The sequence below is a fragment of the Ictidomys tridecemlineatus genome, chromosome 13 (genome assembly GCF_052094955.1).
Source record: "Ictidomys tridecemlineatus isolate mIctTri1 chromosome 13, mIctTri1.hap1, whole genome shotgun sequence".
Classification (NCBI taxonomy): Eukaryota; Metazoa; Chordata; class Mammalia; order Rodentia; family Sciuridae; genus Ictidomys; species Ictidomys tridecemlineatus.
In genome coordinates, this window is record NC_135489.1 from 12,668,254 (window position 1) to 12,689,327 (window position 21,074).

The following is a 21,074-nucleotide window of genomic DNA, read 5'->3' on the forward strand; positions in this document are numbered from 1 at the left end:
TCTTTAAAAAAAAATTTAATTGCCTAAACAGTTTTAACCACAAAAAGTATATTTCTTTAGTTTATAGTGCAGGAATTAAAATGATTTTTATAAGGTATATTTTTAGAGAACTTAGGATTATTGAAAAGTTATGTTTATTATTGTTTGTTTTCTTATTGATGAATTTTTCAAAATTTTCTGCTTCAGCTAAAGGAGCATTATGATAGGTTTAACAGTAACTTAGAAGAAACTTTCATGATATATATAGACAGACATAACAGACAATGTAGACATATGCACATACATGTTTGTGTACATATATGTATGTGTTAATTATGCTTATCTGCAAAGTTGTTCAGAAATCCTTTTTTGTTTGAATCTTTGATGTGTTGCTATTAAAAGTTTTTATAGGCTGTTCAACAGCTTTGAAGAATTTACAATAACTTAACAATGGTCTTTTTCATCACTTTTCCTTACACAGTTTTATAAGAGACATTTTTTTTTTGTTTGCTTGTTTTTTGTTTTTTTTTTTTAAAGAGAGAGATTTTTTTTAATACTTATTTTTCAGTTTTCAGTGGACACAACATCTTTATTTTTATTTTATGTGGTACTGAGGATTGAACCCACCGCCCCGCGCATTCCAGGCGCGTTACCGCTTGAGCCACATTCCCAGCCAAGACAATTTGTTTTTCAGTGTATCTCTGATATTAGCATATTTTCTTATATTTCAATCTTAAGAGTAATTTTTTAAAATGCTGGCTACTTGATTTTGAAATAATATTAGTCTGCTTCACTTAAAGTACAAATGACTGCCCTACGGAAATGTATTTTTGTGGTAAAATTGTAGTAAAATTCAGTAAGTGCAATTTAAAAGTAGTAATAATTTTACTACAAAAAACATTTCTATAGTTTATATTGGAAGATTTAAAGTAATTTATACGATTATATGATGATATAAGGAATATTTAGAGAGAGTGATTGAAGAGAGATCTGTAGTAAACTACTATCTTCCTTATGAATTTGTATAAACTGAGGGAACATCAGAAAACCATAAAGCCAGAAATTACATCCTGACCCAGGTGTAGAGAGTCTTAAAACCTCAGGCTGATGGGGTCGTCCTTCTCATGGGTATCTGGGAGCATTGGAGGGTTAGATCAGGACCAGGGAAGAAATTGAAAGTTTCTACACCAAGGAATGACATGATCTCAGATGTTCTCCAGAAAGAATAGGGAAACTTGTCATCAGTAGCTTATGGCACTGTGCATATTCATATTTTACTTTAAAGTTGGTAACGATAATGATGATGCTTCCATGTTGTTTGGTTTATTAGATCTGTCATTAATACCATCCTCACATTCCTCTCCCTGACAGTCGGATATGTTACGGTCGCTATCGAATACAAAACCTACAGTCAATGAACATGACTTGTTGAAGTTAAAGAAGTTTACAGAAGATTTTGGCCAAGAAGGCTGAACCAAAGACAACAAGGAAGATGTTTACCATATGTATTCTTTCTTTCATAGATACTTTTGCCTTTCTTGGGTGGCATCAGATTATTTCCAGTTAAGCTCTTGTACTACAGGGAAATATACATCTCACTTCAGATTCCTTTAAGTTTTATACTATACTTTCTTCCATTACTTATTAAATACTCCAACTAACAAAAATTGTAAAATAATGCATTTATAAGGAAATGAGTAAAATGTAAATGGCATGAAACTAGAAATTACCCAGTAAAAAGAATATTGAACATTGATTGACACAAATATTTAGAATTTTTTATGAGGGGTGGATTTAGCAAAGAGCATTTGACTTTTTTTTAACAAAATGAAACAGGGCTTTATATTTTGAAAATAAATTGTTGAACATTCTTTTCAATGTAAAATTTACTTCATTAAAAAATTTTAAATAATAGAAACTTCACTCTCAGGGATGGGCAATAAAACAATAAAGAGTACTGTGGTTGGTTTAGAAAGATTTTTGAATTGTGTTATAGCCAGTGTTCTTATTGATTTTAATAGGTTGATTTTTTTTTCTGTATAGATTAAAGTAATTTCTTTAAAGGAAGCAAGCTTTTGTATTTAACTAAATGATACCTTTCACTGTGCTTTCTCAAGAAAGACTTTCTAAATTAGGCATTGTCTTTACCTTGAAGAATAAAATTGTCAATCCCATTATCTTTTTGTAGCAAGATTGACCAAAACAGGTGGTAAATAAGTATGAATTTTTAAAATTACTGTCATAAAATACTGTAATGGGAATCTTTACCAATAAGAAAGTGGCCTCCCTTTGGATTATGGGAAGTTTCCTGTGTGTGATGTGGGTGTGTACATATATATGTATATATATATAAATTTTTTTAAAAATATAAAGTAACAGGGGTCTTGTCTTTCATCCTTTAAGTTCAGGAAACAGTTTTTCCTGGAAAGCTATATGTTATCAGTATAACACTTATGAACCTTTAGAAATGAACTGATGTTCATATAATAAAATATAAACATAATAATGTTTTTCCATCATCTTCAAATAAATATTCTGAAGGTATGTGTTACACATTTCAGCATCAACACTAAGTTGTGCCTTGTACATTTGCATTGATCATACATGCAAAAGATTATTAAATTAGCTAGAATGAGGTAGATTCCTTAGTTACTATAAATTCTACCTTGCAAATGCTATATAGTAACTTGCGTTTTAAAGTATTTTTGCACATTTTACATATTATGCTATGGGTTTTACATATTATGCCTTTGGGTTTTCTGTACAGATTGTTTTTGTTGATATTAAATAGAAATCATAGGCCCAAAATATGCTGTTCTTATGTGAAGTAAATTGATGTAATCTCTATTGATTATATTCTGTGTATGCATCTTTATTTGGGGAACTTCTATATAGGAGAAAACATGATCTAAAGAAGGACAGATTGACAGCTAACCATAGGAATTAATCTCCTCTAGAACCCTATAAAATGACAAAATATTTTTAAAAGACAGAAAACCAGAACCACAAAGATAGTTCTGAAACGAAAATACTTCAGAGAGGTGCTGCTCACCCAAACTGCCTCCCTGGTTTGGCGATGCGCTGGCCTCCCTCGCACTGCAGGAACCTAAGTCGGAGATCCTGTTTTCTGTATCACTTGGCAGCAAGCATAGGCTCTTGACCTAGCCTTGGCATATCAGAGCTATCACTCAGGTTCTTCAATCTTGCACACATAACAAAGAGGACAAGCCATTCAAACTAGGATTGTAGCCAAGAGCAGCAGCTAGTGGTAATCTGGTAAATTGCAAGACAGCTAATAACACTAGTGTCAGGGAATCAAGTGTACAGTGAGGACAAAGCAAAAGCATGAGAACTTCAAGGACAACTGGTTGGGATCAAGGTGCAGGGGTGGAACCCCAGGGATTTTATATAACTGCTAAAAAACCTTCCTTGCAGCCACCGTGCTAAAATCATCAAAAGCCAAACAGTATTTTGTCCTGAGGGTTGCCAAATTACATCAGTTGAATTCACAGATCTACCAAGTTTTTATGTGAAAGCAGGAAAAATGAGTAGGAAAAGAGCAAGACTTTAGTACTGGAATATATGTTTGTGAGATTTTGGAAGATGTGTGAGAACAGATTATGTTGGCACACAGAATCTGAGTTTCAAATTTCAGATAAATTTGAATATACCAATATAGGCTCAATCAATGAAAGAGTGATTTCAATTGTTGGCTTGACTGGCTGAAGAAACAGAACCTGACAGTGGACACTCTACCAATATAAGTGTTCGATATATTCAGGAAATAGAAATGCTGGAGCAGATTTATCATGGGAGAGTCACCCACAAAGCGACAGTGTTCCTGGAGAAGACCACAACCCAGTCTCTTTACCAAGGCTTTTGACAGGTGAAAGGAACAGAAATAATGTCTGGCAAAAAACTGATGAGTATAAGAAGACATGCAGGTAACTCCAATTATTGTGGTTCATATCACTGCATTACAAGACATCCCAAAACTTTAGGTTTAAAATAACAATTATTTTCTGTCAGTTTCTGTGGATTGGGGATTTAGGAAGGGCTGGACTCTGGTTAGGAGTCCCTTGCCAGTTGCATTCAGACATTGGCAGGAGCTGGAATAGCAGGGGCCAAGCTTCTGGGAGCTGGTAGCCCAGCTGAAGGCCTCTTGGAGTGATTTCTCCCCATGGACGAGCTTGGGCTTCCACACAGCATGGTGACCTCAGGGCAGTCAGGCTGCTGTCTCATGGCTGTGACAATTGTACAGGAGCAAGTGTGCCAGGCAGCAAAGCCAAGCTGTTACCACCCCCTGTGAGCTAGCCTCACAAGTCACATAATGTCACTTCTGCTGAAGCCTGTTGGTTGAAATAATCACAGAATCCCACCCAATTTGAAGGGAAGAGGACAAGGGTCCCACTGGACCCTGGGAGGAATGTCAAGATGACATTGGAAGAGCATGTGAGTTGGAAGATAGGGATGTGCTTCCCAGTGAGATGCAACATGAAATACATTTCATGAAGTTCTCTTACCAGAAATGTGTAATCTGTGTCTAATCAAGCAGTAGTCCTAATTGTTGGGTTACAAAAAATGCTGGGGAGAGAAAAATATATAGCACCACAAGGTAGCAATCAGACAAAAGAGAACATAGGTCATTCTAGAAAATGACTGGCCTGGTTTATAGAAAACGCCAATGTCATTAGGAGAAGAAAAGCTTGAGGTACTCTTCTACTCACCTAGATTAAATGAAATTGAAGATAATAACAGGATATTTGAACCTTGATTAGATCCTAGTTTGGAAAAAATGGTAAAAGAATTTTGGTGCAAGTGAAAAAATATGAATATGGACTGATACAATATTATGGAATTGTTCTGAACTGTCTTGGACATGATAATAGCATTGATTGTGTTGGTTGGGCTGTGCCCTTAATTTAGGAGATCCATGCTGAAGTATGCACTTAAGGAATGAATTACCATGCTAAGGTTGTTCTCACCTTACTTAGAAATTATTCAGCAAAAAGTATGCACACACACATACTCACACAAAGCAAATGTGGTTAAATAAGAATGAAGGATGGTCTGGGGTTGTGGCTCAGTGTAGTGAACTTGCTTCGTATGCCTGGGGCACTGGGTTTGATCCTCAGCATCACATAAAAAATAAATAGATAAAATAAAGATATTGTGTCCATCTACAACTAAAAAAAAATTTAAAAAAAGGAATGAAGAATGAAATTTAATTTTGGAAGAGGCAAAGCATGGAGCCAATTTTGAAAACATAGAATCTCTGCATTTCCCATACACTTGACACAGATCTGTGAATAATCTGTGAACAAAGTCATGGAGCTCCCTCTGTTACAATCAGACACCATTCTTGGCTATAAGATATTCCACTGTAGATACTTTAGATTTTGGAATAGCTGTGTCTTGAAAGATTGCCAAAACCGTAAGACTTGCATATTTCATTCCTGTTTTCCAAAGACTTATAAAATCGTCAGCACATTCTTAAAGGCCTAGAATATACCTTGTGGGGCTGGGGTTGTGGCTCAGTGGTAAAGTGCTTGCCTGGCACATGAGGCCTAGAGTTTAATCCTCAGCACCACAAAAATAAATAAAGACATTATGTTCATCTACAACTAAAAAAAAAAAAATTAAGATGTCATACTTTGTAATTCAGATCACAAAACTTTTGAAACACCATATTAAACAAAATGTGATTACATGAAAAAGTATTGACATGCAAAAAAGCTCGAGGTTATTAAATGAAAATATTAAAATGGAAGAAGTTGGTAGTAGCTACATGGGAATGGGAAGGGTGATGCTACAAGTGGTTAACAGGTATAGTGTGGGTACAGCTGTCAATAGCTATTTCTTTCCAGGGCAATATTTCTAGAAGCTTATTAAAAGTACACATACACACACACCCCTCTTTTACACAGAACATTACTTTTCCCAGATGCCTTCTACTTTAGATTTGACTACAAAGTAGATAAAACACTTTGACAATTCTTGTTTTACTGTTAGGTGAGTCTCCAGCTTGCAGTGAATGTTTAAGTCTTGGGCACTCCCCAAGTAACTTCAAAGTGATGTAGACTGCTCCTTCAAATCCTCCCTTTACATTATCACTAAATCCAGGCCTGCCATGCTGTCAGGAAAGATCTGTTATCTTTATTTGACTTCTGCTTTCTCAAAGGATTGTACCAAAATCCAAGAATGTTCTATGGTCCCCAGAATGGGAGATAAACCTCTGATCCCTCAAGTCTGTCACCAACATTTTTATTGTGCAAGTGCATAGGCCTCTCACAGCATTCCCTTTCTTCACCAGGAATGAAGCATAAGAACCTCTGTCAAGGCTGCAGCTGCTTAGTGCCTGCCAAGGCCCAAGCCTGCCATCCTATCTGGGCTCAGCCACCTGCCCAGCTTGCTGCCCCCGAGGTGGGGGGACTGATAGGTTCGACCTAGGCCATCATCAACACCCTGGTGAGTTGAGACCTGTGTCCCCCTCCCTGCATTCGAATGTCCTTCTCTCTTGTTGCTCTCAAAAGCATTAATCTCTTCAGTGACTTGGGACAAGGGTTTGTTGGTAGGGAGAGCTATGAGAAAGGGAAGTATTTTTTTAGGTGATTCTGCTATAAAGGAGCACAAAAATTCTTGTCTACTTCCACCTACAGAGGAAAAATGATTATCTAAATAAACCCTTCCAAGAATTATGAAGTCACTTGGAGAAGTGTCCTGAGGCAAGTCCAGAGCCAAATGCAAACGGCCTTCTACCCCCAACCCCTCCTCTCTGACATTGAATTAAGAGGGATTTAAGTTTTTTCTTTATTTTCTAAATGTTATGAATTAGTCATTTGGGTTTTTTATTATGTATATATAACATAAAATTTACCATTGTAACCGTTTTTAAGTGTATAGTTAAGTGGCATTAAGTACATTCACAGCATTGTTCAACCAATGGCACTAACCATTTCAAGAACTTTCTCATCATCCCAAACAGAAGCTCTGTACCCATTAAACAATATCCCCCGCATTCCTGCTTTCCCACCTCTCCAGCCCTTGGTAATCTCTAGTTTACTTTCTGACTCTATGAATTTTTCTATTTCTACATTGTGCTAAGTGAAGTAAGTCAGACACAGCAGGCTGAATATTGTAAGATTTCTCTTATACATTCAGCCTTTAGTGTCTGGCTTGTTTCACTGCTATCATGTCTTCATGTTTCAGTCATGTTGTAGTTTGGGGCAGAATTTTACTCCCTCTTAAGAGTGAATACTATTCCATTGTGTGAACATACCATATTATGTTTATGAATCTATCTGCAGGTGCACATTTGGGTTTTTCCACCTTTAGCTATTATGAATACTATTGCTATTAACATTGTTATGCAAGTATCCATTGGAGTTCCTGGTTTCCATTCTTTTAGGTACACAACTAGCAATGGAACTGCTGGGTCACACGGTCATTCTGTTTAACTTTCTGAGGACCCATCAAACTTTTCCACAGTGGCTACGCCATTCTGTATTCCTACCAACAATGCAGTTGCTACATCCTTGTCAACACTTGTCCTTGTCCACCTGAGTTTGGCTTTCTTTTATAATAGCCATTCTAATGAGTATATTTATTATTTTCTAAATCAGGAAAAACACTGTAATCAATAATTAATATGGACCATGAAGGAGATGATGGCAGTAAGAATGTAAGTAAACCCATTACAAAGTTGTTTTTCATTCAGTCAGTCATGTTTTAAAAAAATTTTATTAAAAATTTTGATATTTTTCATTGTAAATTTTTTTCTTTAATTTTGTTTTTATAAAGGCTATTGTCTTAAAATATTACTGATTTTGATTACTGCATGTTTGTTTGCATCTCCTTGATTTTGTGCCAGAGTGGACTGAGTGCCTCATTCACCTCACCCTGGCCTGGTCCTGGAGTTGCTGATGACCTGGAAGCACAACTGGGTAACCTGGAATAAGATCAAATTTGGTTGGCTTGCGCTTTGGGCTTTCCTTTGCTAAACCTATCAAATTAATAGTATTTTACACTACAACTGATCAGAGAAGAGCCCCGGCTGGTATGCAGAACAAGACCATTTAATGTCCATAAAACAACAAAGGGTCAGCAAACACTTGGGGTTTCATGAATTATTCTAGAATAATACCAAAAGTACACTTTTTTCTTTTTTATTGCAGTTGGATCTAGAATCCTAGACTCTAACCAGGTTCCTTTTACCTTTCATATAATTCAAATGTAAAAATTTGAAAAAAGCAATTCACATCTGGATTTCATAATAGCTAAGAAGGGAGGTTGTCTGGTTAAGGTTTGTATGGTGTATGTCCACAGGTTGGTTCCCCAGAAACAGCCAGAGCTGGAGTTTAGAGGAGGATATTTATTACAGATCAGCACCTGAAAGGGCAGAAGTAATCAAAGATGGAGAGTTCCTACGTAGCCCAAGAACATCCTCTAAAGGAAACATATAAGGCTGATGCACTGATTCACACCAAGAAATTTTCCTTAGTACGACAACAATAGCCAAACTACAACTTGTAGTTTCAACAACTTGTCCTCGCATGTCCTTTTTCTGTTCCAGGACCTGATCTGAGATCCAGCGCCTTAACATACTCAGGAATCAAATACAGTATTATTTCTTAGCTCAATTATACCAGATTCCTGAAGGATGAGGAACCTATCCTGTTTGGGGAAACTGATAGAATTGCAGGGGCCAGGGAAATGTCCTCTTTCCTGAAGTTTCACTGGAACAAACGAACAAATATTAAATAGGAGAGAAATCAAAAACATTTTATTCACGTGCAAAAGGGAAACAAAGAGCATAGGGCTTATCACAGGAGGTAGTTACCCACTAGCTAAGCATCACTCAGAACCATATATACCCCTTTTTTCCTGTAGGGGAGGGGGAAATGAAGAATGCAGACAATTTTGAGGAGTTATGGATGATTATTAGGGGATAATAAAACAGAAAATAGCTTGTAAAAAATATTCTTTTTGGAATCTGAATGAGCCTGAGAGACAGATGTCATATGAGAGTCGATCCAGGTGTGGTTACATTTCTGTCTTCTTTCCTGAGATAGATGATGGGACTGGGGTGGGGGTGGAAGGCAGCTGTGTTACTTTTTGCAGTTTGCTCTGAATACAGATAAGGGTATTCCAGGGAGAGTCTCTTCCTAAGCTTGCGTGGGCAGAAGCAAGATAAGCTTTTCCTTTTGGACAAACTCTTACTGTGCTCCAAAGTGCCATATTCTTTGAGGTATAATTCTCTGAGCCCCAAAAAGGGTCAAATGGAAACTTGCCAGTCTGAGTGGCATTGTTCTGGGAGACACTTTGGTTACATGCTATGATGATGAACTGGACCAACTATTGCCGGATGCTCAGAACTCTACTGAACCACTACTTTTTGACTCTTATATTTGAGGTTACGTTTACTACCATATGGTGATACAGTGTCACACTGGCATCGTGTGTGAGATTATAATGCCCTGATGGTCAGATGTATTGGGAAATTGAGTTAAAAGCCTCTGATTACAAACTGGTTCTTCTAGGTGTTAGGCACATGTTTGTTTTGCTGTAAGAGAACTTTGGCCAGGCTTGTGTAGTTAAGAATTCAGCATTGTCTTGAGAGAAGGTCTGGTCTCTGTCCTTGGTTTCTGGGAGGCCCCAGTAAAAACTCTTCACACAAGAGGCTCAGGTGGGCTTCCCTGGTTGGCAGTACTTCAAGCATCAATACTGGGAAGGAAACAGCCTAATCCCATGGGAGATGACAACAGAAGGTCTATATTTAGAACCCTCTAGACTTTGTCCTATGTACTTCTTTCCTAGGCTGATTTTGATCTGTGCCCTTTCCCTGTAATAAACTATAATCATGAGTGTAATAGCTTTCAGAGACTTCTATGAATTCCTCCAACAAACTATCACACTGAAGGTGGTTTGGAGACTCCTCCCCAGACTTCCAACAGGTTTAGAAGTCTTGAGGACTATACCCTCGAATCTCACAGTTTAATTCTGGACAGTAAGTCAAGAAAGAAGAAAACTCAATTCCTTTTGCTCTTTAGCTCTTTGGTATTTGTACTATAATAGCATTTCCTTTTTTTTTTTAAAGTAAGCAAACAAAAATATATGCCTTATGCACATCAAACCCACAGTATGACCACAGATAACCAGCATTAGTGAGAATGTAGAGAAAAGGGAACTCACATAAAGTGTTGGTGGGAGTGTAAAATGGTACAGTTACTTTGGCAAAGTCTGTAATCCCTCAATTGGTTAAGCAGAGTTCCCATGAGATCTGGTTAATTCCACTCCTAGATCTACACCCAAGAGAATTTAAAAGGTATGTCCACACAATAATGTGTACATAAATGCTCATAGTACCACAGGTGTAGTGAGCGGGGCAGGATATACGGGAGATTGATCCCAGGGTTTCAAATACGCTAGACAAAAGCAAGCACATTAACCTCAAGCTACAACCCACATTCCAAAAAGTGGAAACCACCTAAATGACAGTGAATGAATGGAAAAATAAAACACAATATTGCCATAAAATAGAATATTATTTGGTAATGAAAAAGTAATATTACACATTGTCTACCACGAATGAACCTTGAAAACGTGCTAAGAATCCAGACACAGGGTTACATATTATTATGTTTCCATTTATATGAAATATCCAGAATAGACAAATCTGTAGACTGATTAGTGATTGCGTAGGGCTGGGCAGGGTTTGGGAGAAAATGGGGAGTGAGTGCTAATGATTACACTCCTTTGGGGGTTTAACAAAATGGTATGAAATTGTGATGACAGTTGCACAACTGTGACTATTAAATGCCAGTTATCATGCACATTAAATCGGTGAATTGCATATTTATGGTACGCGAATTAGATCCCCATAAAGCTGACTTGTTTAGTTTTGAACCTGCCTTGGAAAGTTGAACTCTGAGCTCAACGAAACCAAATCATCTTGGTGATTTTTCAAAACTCCTTGCGAAGGCTTTCCCGGTCCTCTGAAAAAAAACGAAAGTGGGCTGTGACCATTTTCTAAGTACGCCAGGAAACATGAACTGGAACCTAGGATTCAGCGTTTGATCTGTGGCCTGCACACCGAGCACGATCCGAGCTCCTACAGCCACTGTTTAGAACGCTCTCGGGCACCCCCTAGGCCGGGCGGGCCGGATCGGGAGGCGGCGGAATTCCCAGGATGGAGCGGTGGCGGCCTCGGCCTCGCGCCGGGAGAAGGAAGGGCTGGAAACCGACTCTGCGGGGTCCTAAGACGCAACCTCAGCGCACTCCCGGAGCAAGTCACCCTTCCCAGCAGCGCTCAGAGGCGGTGCTGCCCGGGGTCGCTCGCTCGCCTAGCGCGGGGAGGCCCCACCTGCGAGGAGAGGTGGCAGGGTCCCCACCTTAGGGGTGGAGACCTCCGGGCCCCTTGCTGCGAGTCTGTCGGCCTCCCCACCCTTGGCCGCGCCTTGCTGCGCCGCGCCGCGCCGCCCCGCCCCGGTGCGCCCCTCTCCGGCTCCTCCTCTTCCCCTCGGCCTGCGTCCCGCCCTCGTCCGCAAACCCAAACACTTCGGCTCCTGCTGCGCCGGCCGCGCGTGATCCCCCAGCCTCAGCCGCCGCCGCTAGTGCTGCCGCTGCTGCCGCGCGCCTGGGCGCCCGAGCCTGTGCCGCTCCGCCCGCCGCGGCCCGCGGTTCGGCCGAGCGATGCTGCTGCTGGCCGCCGCCTTCCTCGTGGCCTTCGTGCTGCTGCTCTACATGGTGTCTCCGCTCATCAGCCCCAAGCCTCTCGCCCTGCCAGGGGCGCACGTAGTGGTGAGTGGCCTCCTGTTGCTGCGCCCAGACCTCCCGGTCCGTTCCGCCAACCCGCGACCGAGGCCGACGAGCCTTCCTCCAGGCCGGGGTCCCCGGGAATGGACGGCAAAAGGGGAGTCACCTGCCGCCGTCCACCCTGGCACTGCCCCTCCGGGCCGGGCGCCCGGCCTCGAGGACCCGCCCTCCGTGGCATCTGGCTCTCCCCGGGGCCAGATCGCGATGGACGGGATCAACTGCAGCCTACGGGGTTGTCGGGCTCCAGGGCCTCTGTAGCTGCTCCTTGGTGCCCAGAGCATCCCTGGGATGTGGATGTTTTGGTCCTCGGCTTTCCCGATGAGTCAACAGAGTGGCTGAGAAACTTTGCCAAGGACGCAGCGGTCGGCGGCGCGCAAGGTGCCGCGCCGACCCAGGGGAGAGCAGCCGCGGCCTGCGGGGTCGAGAGGGTGCACCGCAGGGAAGGGGGTCACGAGCCATCAGGACCCGCCGAGGAGGCTCGGGACTGGAGGATGGCCCGTGCGAGGGACAGAAAGGACAGTTGCCAAAGGAGTGCAGGAAGTGACTCACCTGGGGGTAACTGCTCGCGGAACCCAGTGGTCTGGAGGGCGAGGGCGGCTCTGTCGGGTCTGCACTGCCTTCTGTGAGCGCAGCTCCGCGTCCGTGATTGCTGCTTCAGTGAGATTCTTTGCCACTTTCAGAGTCAAAGAATGAGCCAAATGACGTGGCTAGGGCTTCGGGACTGAAGGAGAAGTGAATAGTTTGGTTTCTCACCGGAAGCTCCCTTGTCCCTATTCTGCAAGTGTGGCACCTTTCTCAAATCCTGTGCCCAGGGCTTCACTGTCAGTCAGCACTGGCTTTCTCGCTAGTTTTCTTGTTTGGACCCCACAGCCTGAGGCTCACTGAGGCCTGGAGTTATGAATAAGGAGAGCTAGTCACTAAGTTGGCAGTGTACATCATCTTAGTGCCTGAGGTGACATATACCTGTTGCTGCCATCTCACCTCTCCACTGGACTGTTACAAAATCAAAATAGGGTGGTTATTTATTTTAGTGTGCTTTAAGTCTGAACGAGGGTTTGTGAATGATAAAATGTATTTTCTTTCTTTCTGTTTCTTTTCTTTTCTTTCTTTCTTTCTTTTTTAAACTATGGGATTATTTTCAGCTCCTGCTATTCCTGATGTGGAAGATGAGGAGTTGGGTGTAGATTGACTAGAGAGAGGGAGTAAAATCTAATAATCACACCAGGTTTTGAATGGTTCACATCCACAAGAGAACTTGTGCCTCAAAACCTGGCTTTAAAAGTTGGAGTCTTTCAGAACTTGTGCTTGCAGAGAAGAACTTAGGGAGAAAATGCAAAACCAAAATTGGAATGAAAATTTTAATTCAGTATTTATAAGAAAGTTTATTCAACCTTGATGCTAGTCCTTCTTTCCTATCAAGTTCCAGGTCACAGGTAAAATAACAAGTGTCCTGTCTGTTGGGACAGACAAGGAATTTCTTGTCCCACTTTAATACTAAAAATAACGTACATATACAACCACTGAAAAGGATGTGAGCTTGACATGAATAATTCACATGATCTCACCATCTGTCTTTTTTAATGTCCTCAAAAGAGTAAAGTGTAATTTACTTGAGATTTGTTAGGCATAGAGCAGCACAGGAGCTAATCTTCGTGAAGGATTTGGAGCTATTTCCCGATTATAGGACGATTCCTCTGTGCTGGTGCTGTCTGTCTGTGGATAGTGACCCCACGCAGCACATATTACACACTGGTGCGTGTTTCTTTTGGATGGTGGTGAGCAGCTTTGGTGGCAGTAAGCCAGCTCCTGTTGCTCCCAGTAAGGATTATAAGGTGTTATTAAAAAGAGAGTAACATTGAAACAGTATTTGCAATGGGCAGTAAGAGGAGTGATACAGAAAGGAAATTAAACTGGTGACTTTAGTGTCCTCCACTTGGGCTACTACTTGTCAGACAATATGCATTTGCCTTTTTTTTTTTTTTTTTTTTTTTACAGCCATTGTGAAAGTCCTCTATATGAACTTGCAACATTCAGAGTAACACAGCCCAGAGTTGGCCTTAGTGTGTTTTTGGATACCTTCTAAGAATTAGCTGGCTTGACTAGAAGGTAGTTTCCCAAGAGCCTTGACCCGGAAGTGGAAGTCCTACTCCTGTTATACAAAAATCTTAAAAATTACAGGGCTTAAGCCTTGTTTTTTGCCCTACAGCAAATTTACATAGCTAACTTTCCTACATACAGCCTAGAAAAGGACAGCCATAACTATAGCTAATATCCACACAGCATATAAATTTTCTCAATAACTCATAACTTCCTCTTGCATTAATTGATTTTATAATAATAAGTTTACAAGTTCATTCAGCATCCTGTTTTCTAGGGAAATGGCATCACATTCCATTTTGCAAAATAATGTAGGCAAATGTTTATTTAGTGACTGCTTGTTGCAAGGTTCTGTGCTAGGAATGAGAGAGATCAAGTGCACTTGGCATTTGTCCTTAAGGAACTGAGTGGAGTCTGGAGGGAGCCAGGATGTTAGTAAAGTCACTTCACAGGCAGACATCAACAGGTAAGGGCAGGACTTTGTGACAGAGTCAGGAGAAGCTTCATGAAGGAGGGGACATTTGAACTGAGCTCTGCAGGATCAGAAGGGTTTGGAGGTAGAGGTATGTGGTGATATAGGGTGGAGGGATAGTTTAGCAGCAAGGACAGAATCATAAAACAGGGACATTTTTAGGGCCCCTTCTAGTTGCTATCTGGTGAAACCTAATAAACCAAAACAACCCGTGAAACATCCAGATAGTAAAGACTTCCTCAGAGCCTGCTTTCAGCCCAGGCCACAGGCTCATTTTTATAATAACCTTCTATAGATAATTGGTTAATTATCCACCAGAGAAATCTCTCCACTGGTGGCCAGTTGAGGTTAGGAGAAATGAAGGGTGCCTGCAAGTCACAAGGAGATAAGCCTTGGTGTGGGAGGGGTTTCATGGTGTTGAAGTCACGGGATGGGAGACGTTCCCTAAAGCATGATTTATATCTAACAGTAAAATATTCAAAATAACCTGAAGGGCTGACTGTAGGGAAATAGCTATATTTTCAAACTGCTCTTTAACGTAATATTATAAAGTCTTTAGTTTTTTGTCATAGACTTTATGACTTTATTTTATTTTATTTTATTTTTTGCCAGACCTGGGGATGGAATCCAGCATCTCACACATGTACCTCTAAGCCCAGCCCTGTACATAATCTTTTAAAAAGCAGGATGTAGTATCTTGAGATATATAATTGACATAGGAACTGTTATGGGGCAGGCTATATGGGCAATAACCAAACAGACTCCATTTTACCCCGAGACACCATATCATGTAAGAAATGCTTCTCCCAGGGAAAGCCCCACCTCTGTACCCATTAATAGTTACCTGGCATAACAGGACCATGACCAGAAAGACAGCTCTGCATTTGTCTGATTAAGTGAAATATGTATAGAGTCTCCCCTGTGCCAAGTGCTAGGAATATAGTGGAGAATGGAATAGCATTGGGATTTCTGTGGAGTTTGTGGGATGGTGATGGGAGAAATGATTGTGAATCAAACAGTCACACAGATGTATGACTGTTGGGTTGTGTAAGTACCATAAAGTAAAGAAAAAAAGAATGCAGTTCTAAAAAGTGGGCTGGGGGGCATATCAGGATACAGTGAATACTTACCTGAGGAAGTAGTGTTTGAGCTGAGATTTGCAGCCACATAAAAGAGCAGGAGGAAAGCATTGGTAGCAAGCAAAATAGAACGTGCAAAGGCCCTGTGATGGAAGGGTAAATGGAACTGAGGAATAGAACACTGCAGGAAGAAAAGTGTGGTATTTCAGGATATTCTGATCATATATTATATAATAAGGAGTCATTTAAAATACAAGATATACACAGGTGACCCCTCTTTCAATCTGTTGTAGATGTAGTATTATATAGATGTGCAGTAAGGCAGGAAAATTCATGTGGATTTTGAATTCAAGGCAGACTAATACATTATTTATTAGCTTTCCCTCTAGTGAACTCAGAAAATTATAGGTGTGTGCTTTACAGTTCAGCACTGAAAACGAAGCAGTTGGCTCTGCTGACAGCATAGTTCTTCATGCTTGCACTAACTCCATACACTCAGCCTGGTGGGAAGAAGCTGCAAGAGCTGGGCAGTTCTTGTAGAACCCCTAATAGTTACTCTGTTCTATTCTATTCTGCTCTGTTCTGCTGGGGGTAGAGCCCTGGGCTTCATGTGTGTAGGCAAGTGTTCTACCACTGAGCTACACCCCCCCATCCCATCCTAATGATTTTAATGAACTTCCTATGGAGGAAAGATTGCAAGTGCTAAGATGTCATTATTTTGTTCATAGGTTACAGGAGGTTCCAGTGGCATTGGAAAGTGCATTGCAATTGAGTGCTATAAACAAGGAGCATTTATAACTCTGGTTGCACGAAATGAGGTAGGTGTTCTTGGTTCATTATTGCTGACTTACTTATTGTGCTTTAAATTAAGCAGCGAGGCTGTGCCAAGAGTTCTAGTACTCACAGCTGTGCTGGGAAGTGCTCCCCTCCGTGATGTGACTGTGATACTTAAACTACTGGTTCTTTTCTGTGTTTAGGCCTAGGACTTCTCTGTTGAAGTCAGATCAGTTCACCAAATATCTAGTTAGTGGCAGTAGCATATCAGACAGCATTATTGTAGACATTGTGGATCTAGAGATAGGCTGAAGTGTGGTTAAGCAGCGCACCTGGGCATAGGAGGCCGAAAGTGCTGGCAGCAGTGATTCTGAAGCTGATACCCGAAGGTGTGTAGGTGTTTCACATTCTGAAGCTGAAGCCCAAAGGCGTGGAGTGTTTGTCTATGACTGCTGACGATGTGATGTATATACATCTCTAGGGAAATCCACGCACCACGGGACTCTAGTCCCCCCTGACACTTAGGGCCAAACGTATTTTCTACTTCAGGTTGATGCAGGGTCTGTTTTCTCTTTTTCTCAGGGTCTGTTAGTCTCACCAGAGTTGTTTTAGAGGACAGAGCAGTGACACTGTGTGCACAAGAACAGTCCTAAAGTCCTCTTGACCCCACGTGGGGCCGAGGAAGTGGCTGTGACTGTGTCCACTGCCCTTGGGAGCAGAGCATAGAGCGTAATGCTTGGTGCACAGCAGGCACTCAAGACAAATTTGTTGAATGAAGAAATGAGGGAAGGACAGAGAGGATGGTAGTGCAAGCATGGCCTCCTGGCTTTGGGATGAACCGCTTCAGTAGGGGTGGTCGGCTGAACAGGGCCCCTAGGAAAGGCAGGCCAGGGTGGACCTCGGGGGACAGTGTTCAAATTATGACCCAGAATCAGGCTTGTCATCCATAACTTTTTGTTTTTCAAAAACTGGGAAAGGCAGAATTAGCTACCTTTTATTTATACTTTGACTCTCTAATAATTAATAATTAATTTGCTTTGGCCGGGAAGCCACCTTACATGAATGGAAGCACAGATTCAATAAGATGCATTTTGCGAGCTTTTTCACAAGGGCTGGTCCTCGTTGCAAGATGAATGAAAGAGTACTAGGGGAGGCCCGTGCTGCAGGGGTCCGGCAGGGGTCCTCCCCTCGCTGGAACTGAATGCCCGTGAGAGCCTTCTGGGCTTTGAGAAATTCTTTATCTTCTAATGTAATTTTTCATACCGATCTTGGCTGTCCTATGTGTATCTTTATGAAGAGAACCAGTAGTTTAAGTATCACAGTCACATCACGGAGGGGAGCACTTCCCAGCACGCACGATTGGAAACCTTGTGGGTCCTGGGGAATCACCCGACTCCCTTTTTGTTCTTTTCTATTTTCTCAGGATATATTTAAGTTACTTCGGTGGCAGATTAAGATTCTGTAAACTATCTTTTTTTTTCTCAAAAATAAGCAAAACAAACAAAATTGAAACCTTGGGAAAATTACTCATTGGCTTGTCGAGGAGTGGTTTTTTGAAATGGGCCGGGCATAGCTTTCCCTTCTCTCGTTGGGGCCTTTGGATGATGGCTTACCAGCACCCGCACACCTGCAGCTGTGTGAAGCCGCTCGCGTTTTCCAGCACTACTAAATAGTGTCAGATCAAAACATTTGTTAGAGCCACCCTCAGCGATCCATGCCGCATATTCACGATTTGAATTTATTTATTTTTCTATTTCTCTGCAATAAATTTGAAAATGTATTCATAGCTTGAAATATTTTAATTCTTTCTCTCATGGACTGGGGCCTGTAGCTACTTAATGAAGGTGCTGTCCTGTGTAGTTTATAGAATTTAAGAAATATTTATACAAACAATTGCTTTTCCTGTCCTTTTCAGCAAACCAGCAGTCAGGCGTGCAGCCACCAGCTCTAATTGTTCTGTGTTGCTTTCAGGACAGGCTGCTGCAGGCCAAGAAGGAAATCGAAAAGCACTCTATTAATGACAAACAGGTAAAGCACCGTCTTCAGGAGGCATTTTCTATAGCATCAACACAGTTGGAGAAAGGAAAACCAGGGTTACTTCAGCTGGATCACTGAAAGCAACTATGATTTTCCTGGCTCAACTACACCAAATCAGACTGTTGAAAAGGTGAAATTGTTTCAATTGGCTAGGAACTCAGGTTATTACCAAAAAAAAAAGTATAGACTCTCTCTTTCACACCTGACAGACGGTCATTTCAATTAAATATATATATATATATATTTTTTTTCAGTTATTTTATATATATATATAATTTTTTTTTGGTGCTAAAGATTGAATCCATCTGTGCTTTATCACTGACCTACACCCCCAGCGCCATATTTTTTTTTAATTTTGAGGCACGGTCTAGCCAAGTTCTCCAGGCTGGCCCTGAACTTGAGATTCTCCTGCTTCAGCCCGAGTCACTGGAAATGGCCTGGGCCATTCAATATGAAATGGCCTGGGCCATTTCATATTCATATTCATTTAAATAAAATTTATACAAATGCTTAAGAGGATAGAGTATTTGAAACACTTTTGGTTGTGGAATTTTTTGGAGAATAAAATGGGGCAACTGATATATATTTGAGGATGAAGCATAATGACAAATTAGTTACTAGACACCTGTCACTCAAGTTAAAGAAATGGAGTTTAACAGAGTATCCCCCACACCAGCCTCTCATCCCTGGAGGACACCCCGACCTGAATTTTGTGTTGATTCTTCTTTGCTTTTTAAAAAACTTCTACCATTCTTAGTAAAATCTGCATGATCTGATAGTGTTTTTTTGTTTTGTTTTGTTTTTTTTAAAGTTCTGTTTCTTTTTTAACTCTCTGGCATCTTCTTTTTTTTAAAACTGCTTTCTTGAGATATATTCGCACACCACACAAAATCGCCCCATTTGAAGTGTGCAATCTTTGCTTTTGAATATGAATCACAGTTGAGCAACCACCACCACAGTCAATTCTAGAACACTCCCTTTACCCCATAAAGAGTCTCCACACCCGCTGGCAATCTCTCTCCCGCTCCACCCACTCTCGGTCCTGGGCAATCACTAATGTACTTTTGGTCTCCATAGATTGACATGTCACCATTCTTTATGCATTTTTGCACAACTTTCTTTCTTCATTCAATATTATTTTTTTTTAGTTTATTAAAATATATGTTTTTAGTTGTTGCTGGACCTTTATTTTATTTATTTGTTTACATGCGATGCTGAGAATCAAACCCCGTGCATCACACATGCTAGGCAAGTGCTCCATCACTAAGCCACAACCCCCAGATCTCAATTTTATTTTTAAAAAGCCTTTTATATTGTTGCATTACATAGGAGTTCACTTAATTTTTCTACTCCTATATGGTGTTCAATTATAAACTACCTTTTGTTCACTGGTTCTATTGTTGGGTGGATTTTTAGGTTGTTCCTAGTTTTTTTGTGGTAGTTTGTTTTGGTTTTTGCTATTGTAAGAGCACTATCTCTTTGTACACGTGTGCAGCAATGGTACATACTTAGAAATGGAATTGCTGAGCTGCTGTACATGGAGCCATGTGTCTTCACCCTCTCCAAATTGGTTTTACTCCCAGCAGTCAGTGTGGTTTAGGTTGTTCCGAGTCCTTGTCGACACTTGGTATTAGCAGACTTTTAAGCTTTGCCTTTCAGATGGGTTTTAAGTAGTATTTCACTGTGGTTTTAATTGCTTTTCCCCCATTCATGAATTTAATACAGATCTTTCCATCCCAATAAAAATAAATCTCCCTCATTTTTTCAGATCGCTATGGCACACAATATGGGGGACCCCAGAGTTTGTTTAATCAGTTCCCTATGGTTGAGCTGTTTCCACTTTCTTTATTTATTTATTTTTGGTGTGTGTGGGGGTCAGTGCTACAGCCTAAGCTACAGATAAAATTCCTTGTCCACAGAGTTTTTCTCTAGGCCTGTGGCCCCTGACTGTACCCCATTCTCTGAGACATCAGAAGGTGGATGTAGCCCCCTCCGCTTCCCCTGTGTTCACGGGACTCGTGATGGACAGGAAGGTGGAGTAAGCTGGAAGGTGGTAGCTGAAGGCCGTGCTGCCTGCTGCCAGCACCATCCCCGCTCTGGGCTTTAGGTCAGGTGGAAGATAACTTGTCTCCATCCTGTGGAGGGGGCAAGTCATCAGGGCTGGGCAGGTGAGAGCTTGATCCTTCTGCCTGGACTGGCTTGTTTTTCCCAGTGAGGAGGCCCTGCAGGGGGGTATTTTTGTCCTGGTAATTCGTTAATATTTTTTTTTGAAATTTCACTTGTCTGTGGCATAGGTTTTATGCCACAGATGGTCTGATACTTTGTGAAATGTATTAAAAGACACATTTTAAAATTAATCCTATGATGCCTATCCTCCTTTTAAAAAATGTTTTCTACATGATGACTTGGAAATAAAATCTACTTGGGGTGTATTACAACCAAGGGCAAAGCCCTCTTGTCTAGAATATTCCAGGTTGTGTTTATGATCGGGACTGTTTCCTTTTCTTAGGAATTTAAATCTTTTGGCTACAGTTCCTTCTTCCATTAAATAAAAATTTCCACCCTGCTGTGTCAATTTCTAGAGAAATGAGTCTCTTTTTTTGTTGTTGTTTATTTGACATGGAGTCTTGTTATATAGCCCAGGCTGGCCCTGAAATTCTGGGCTCAAGAGATCCTTCTGCTTTAGCCTCCGAAGTAGCTGAGACTGCAGACACACACTAGCACACAGCCGCTCACCTCCTGGCACTCAGGAAGTGAAGACAAGGGAAGAGGCTGGGTCCCAGGATCCTCTTCAAGGGCCTGCTCCTGGGGGCCTGTCTTCC

At 41.1% G+C, this 21,074-nt stretch overlaps 2 protein-coding genes across 2 annotated transcripts in view; both read left to right on the forward strand.

The window, feature by feature from the left end:
• Nucleotides 1–2,833, forward strand: part of Vps4b (vacuolar protein sorting 4 homolog B) — a 35,069-nt gene extending 32,236 nt beyond the window's left edge. Inside the window, exon 11 of the mRNA XM_005323008.4 lies at nt 1,351–2,833. Coding sequence (XP_005323065.1) covers nt 1,351–1,452 — 102 coding nt within the window. The 3' untranslated portion in view covers nt 1,453–2,833. The remainder of the gene's footprint in view (nt 1–1,350) is intronic.
• An 8,303-nt stretch (nt 2,834–11,136) lies between these two features.
• The window catches only part of Kdsr (3-ketodihydrosphingosine reductase), a 33,207-nt gene continuing 23,269 nt past the window's right edge, over nt 11,137–21,074 (forward strand). Inside the window, exons 1-3 of the mRNA XM_005323009.4 lie at nt 11,137–11,778; nt 16,170–16,259; nt 18,187–18,243. Coding sequence (XP_005323066.1) covers nt 11,671–11,778; nt 16,170–16,259; nt 18,187–18,243 — 255 coding nt within the window. The 5' untranslated portion in view covers nt 11,137–11,670. The remainder of the gene's footprint in view (nt 11,779–16,169; nt 16,260–18,186; nt 18,244–21,074) is intronic.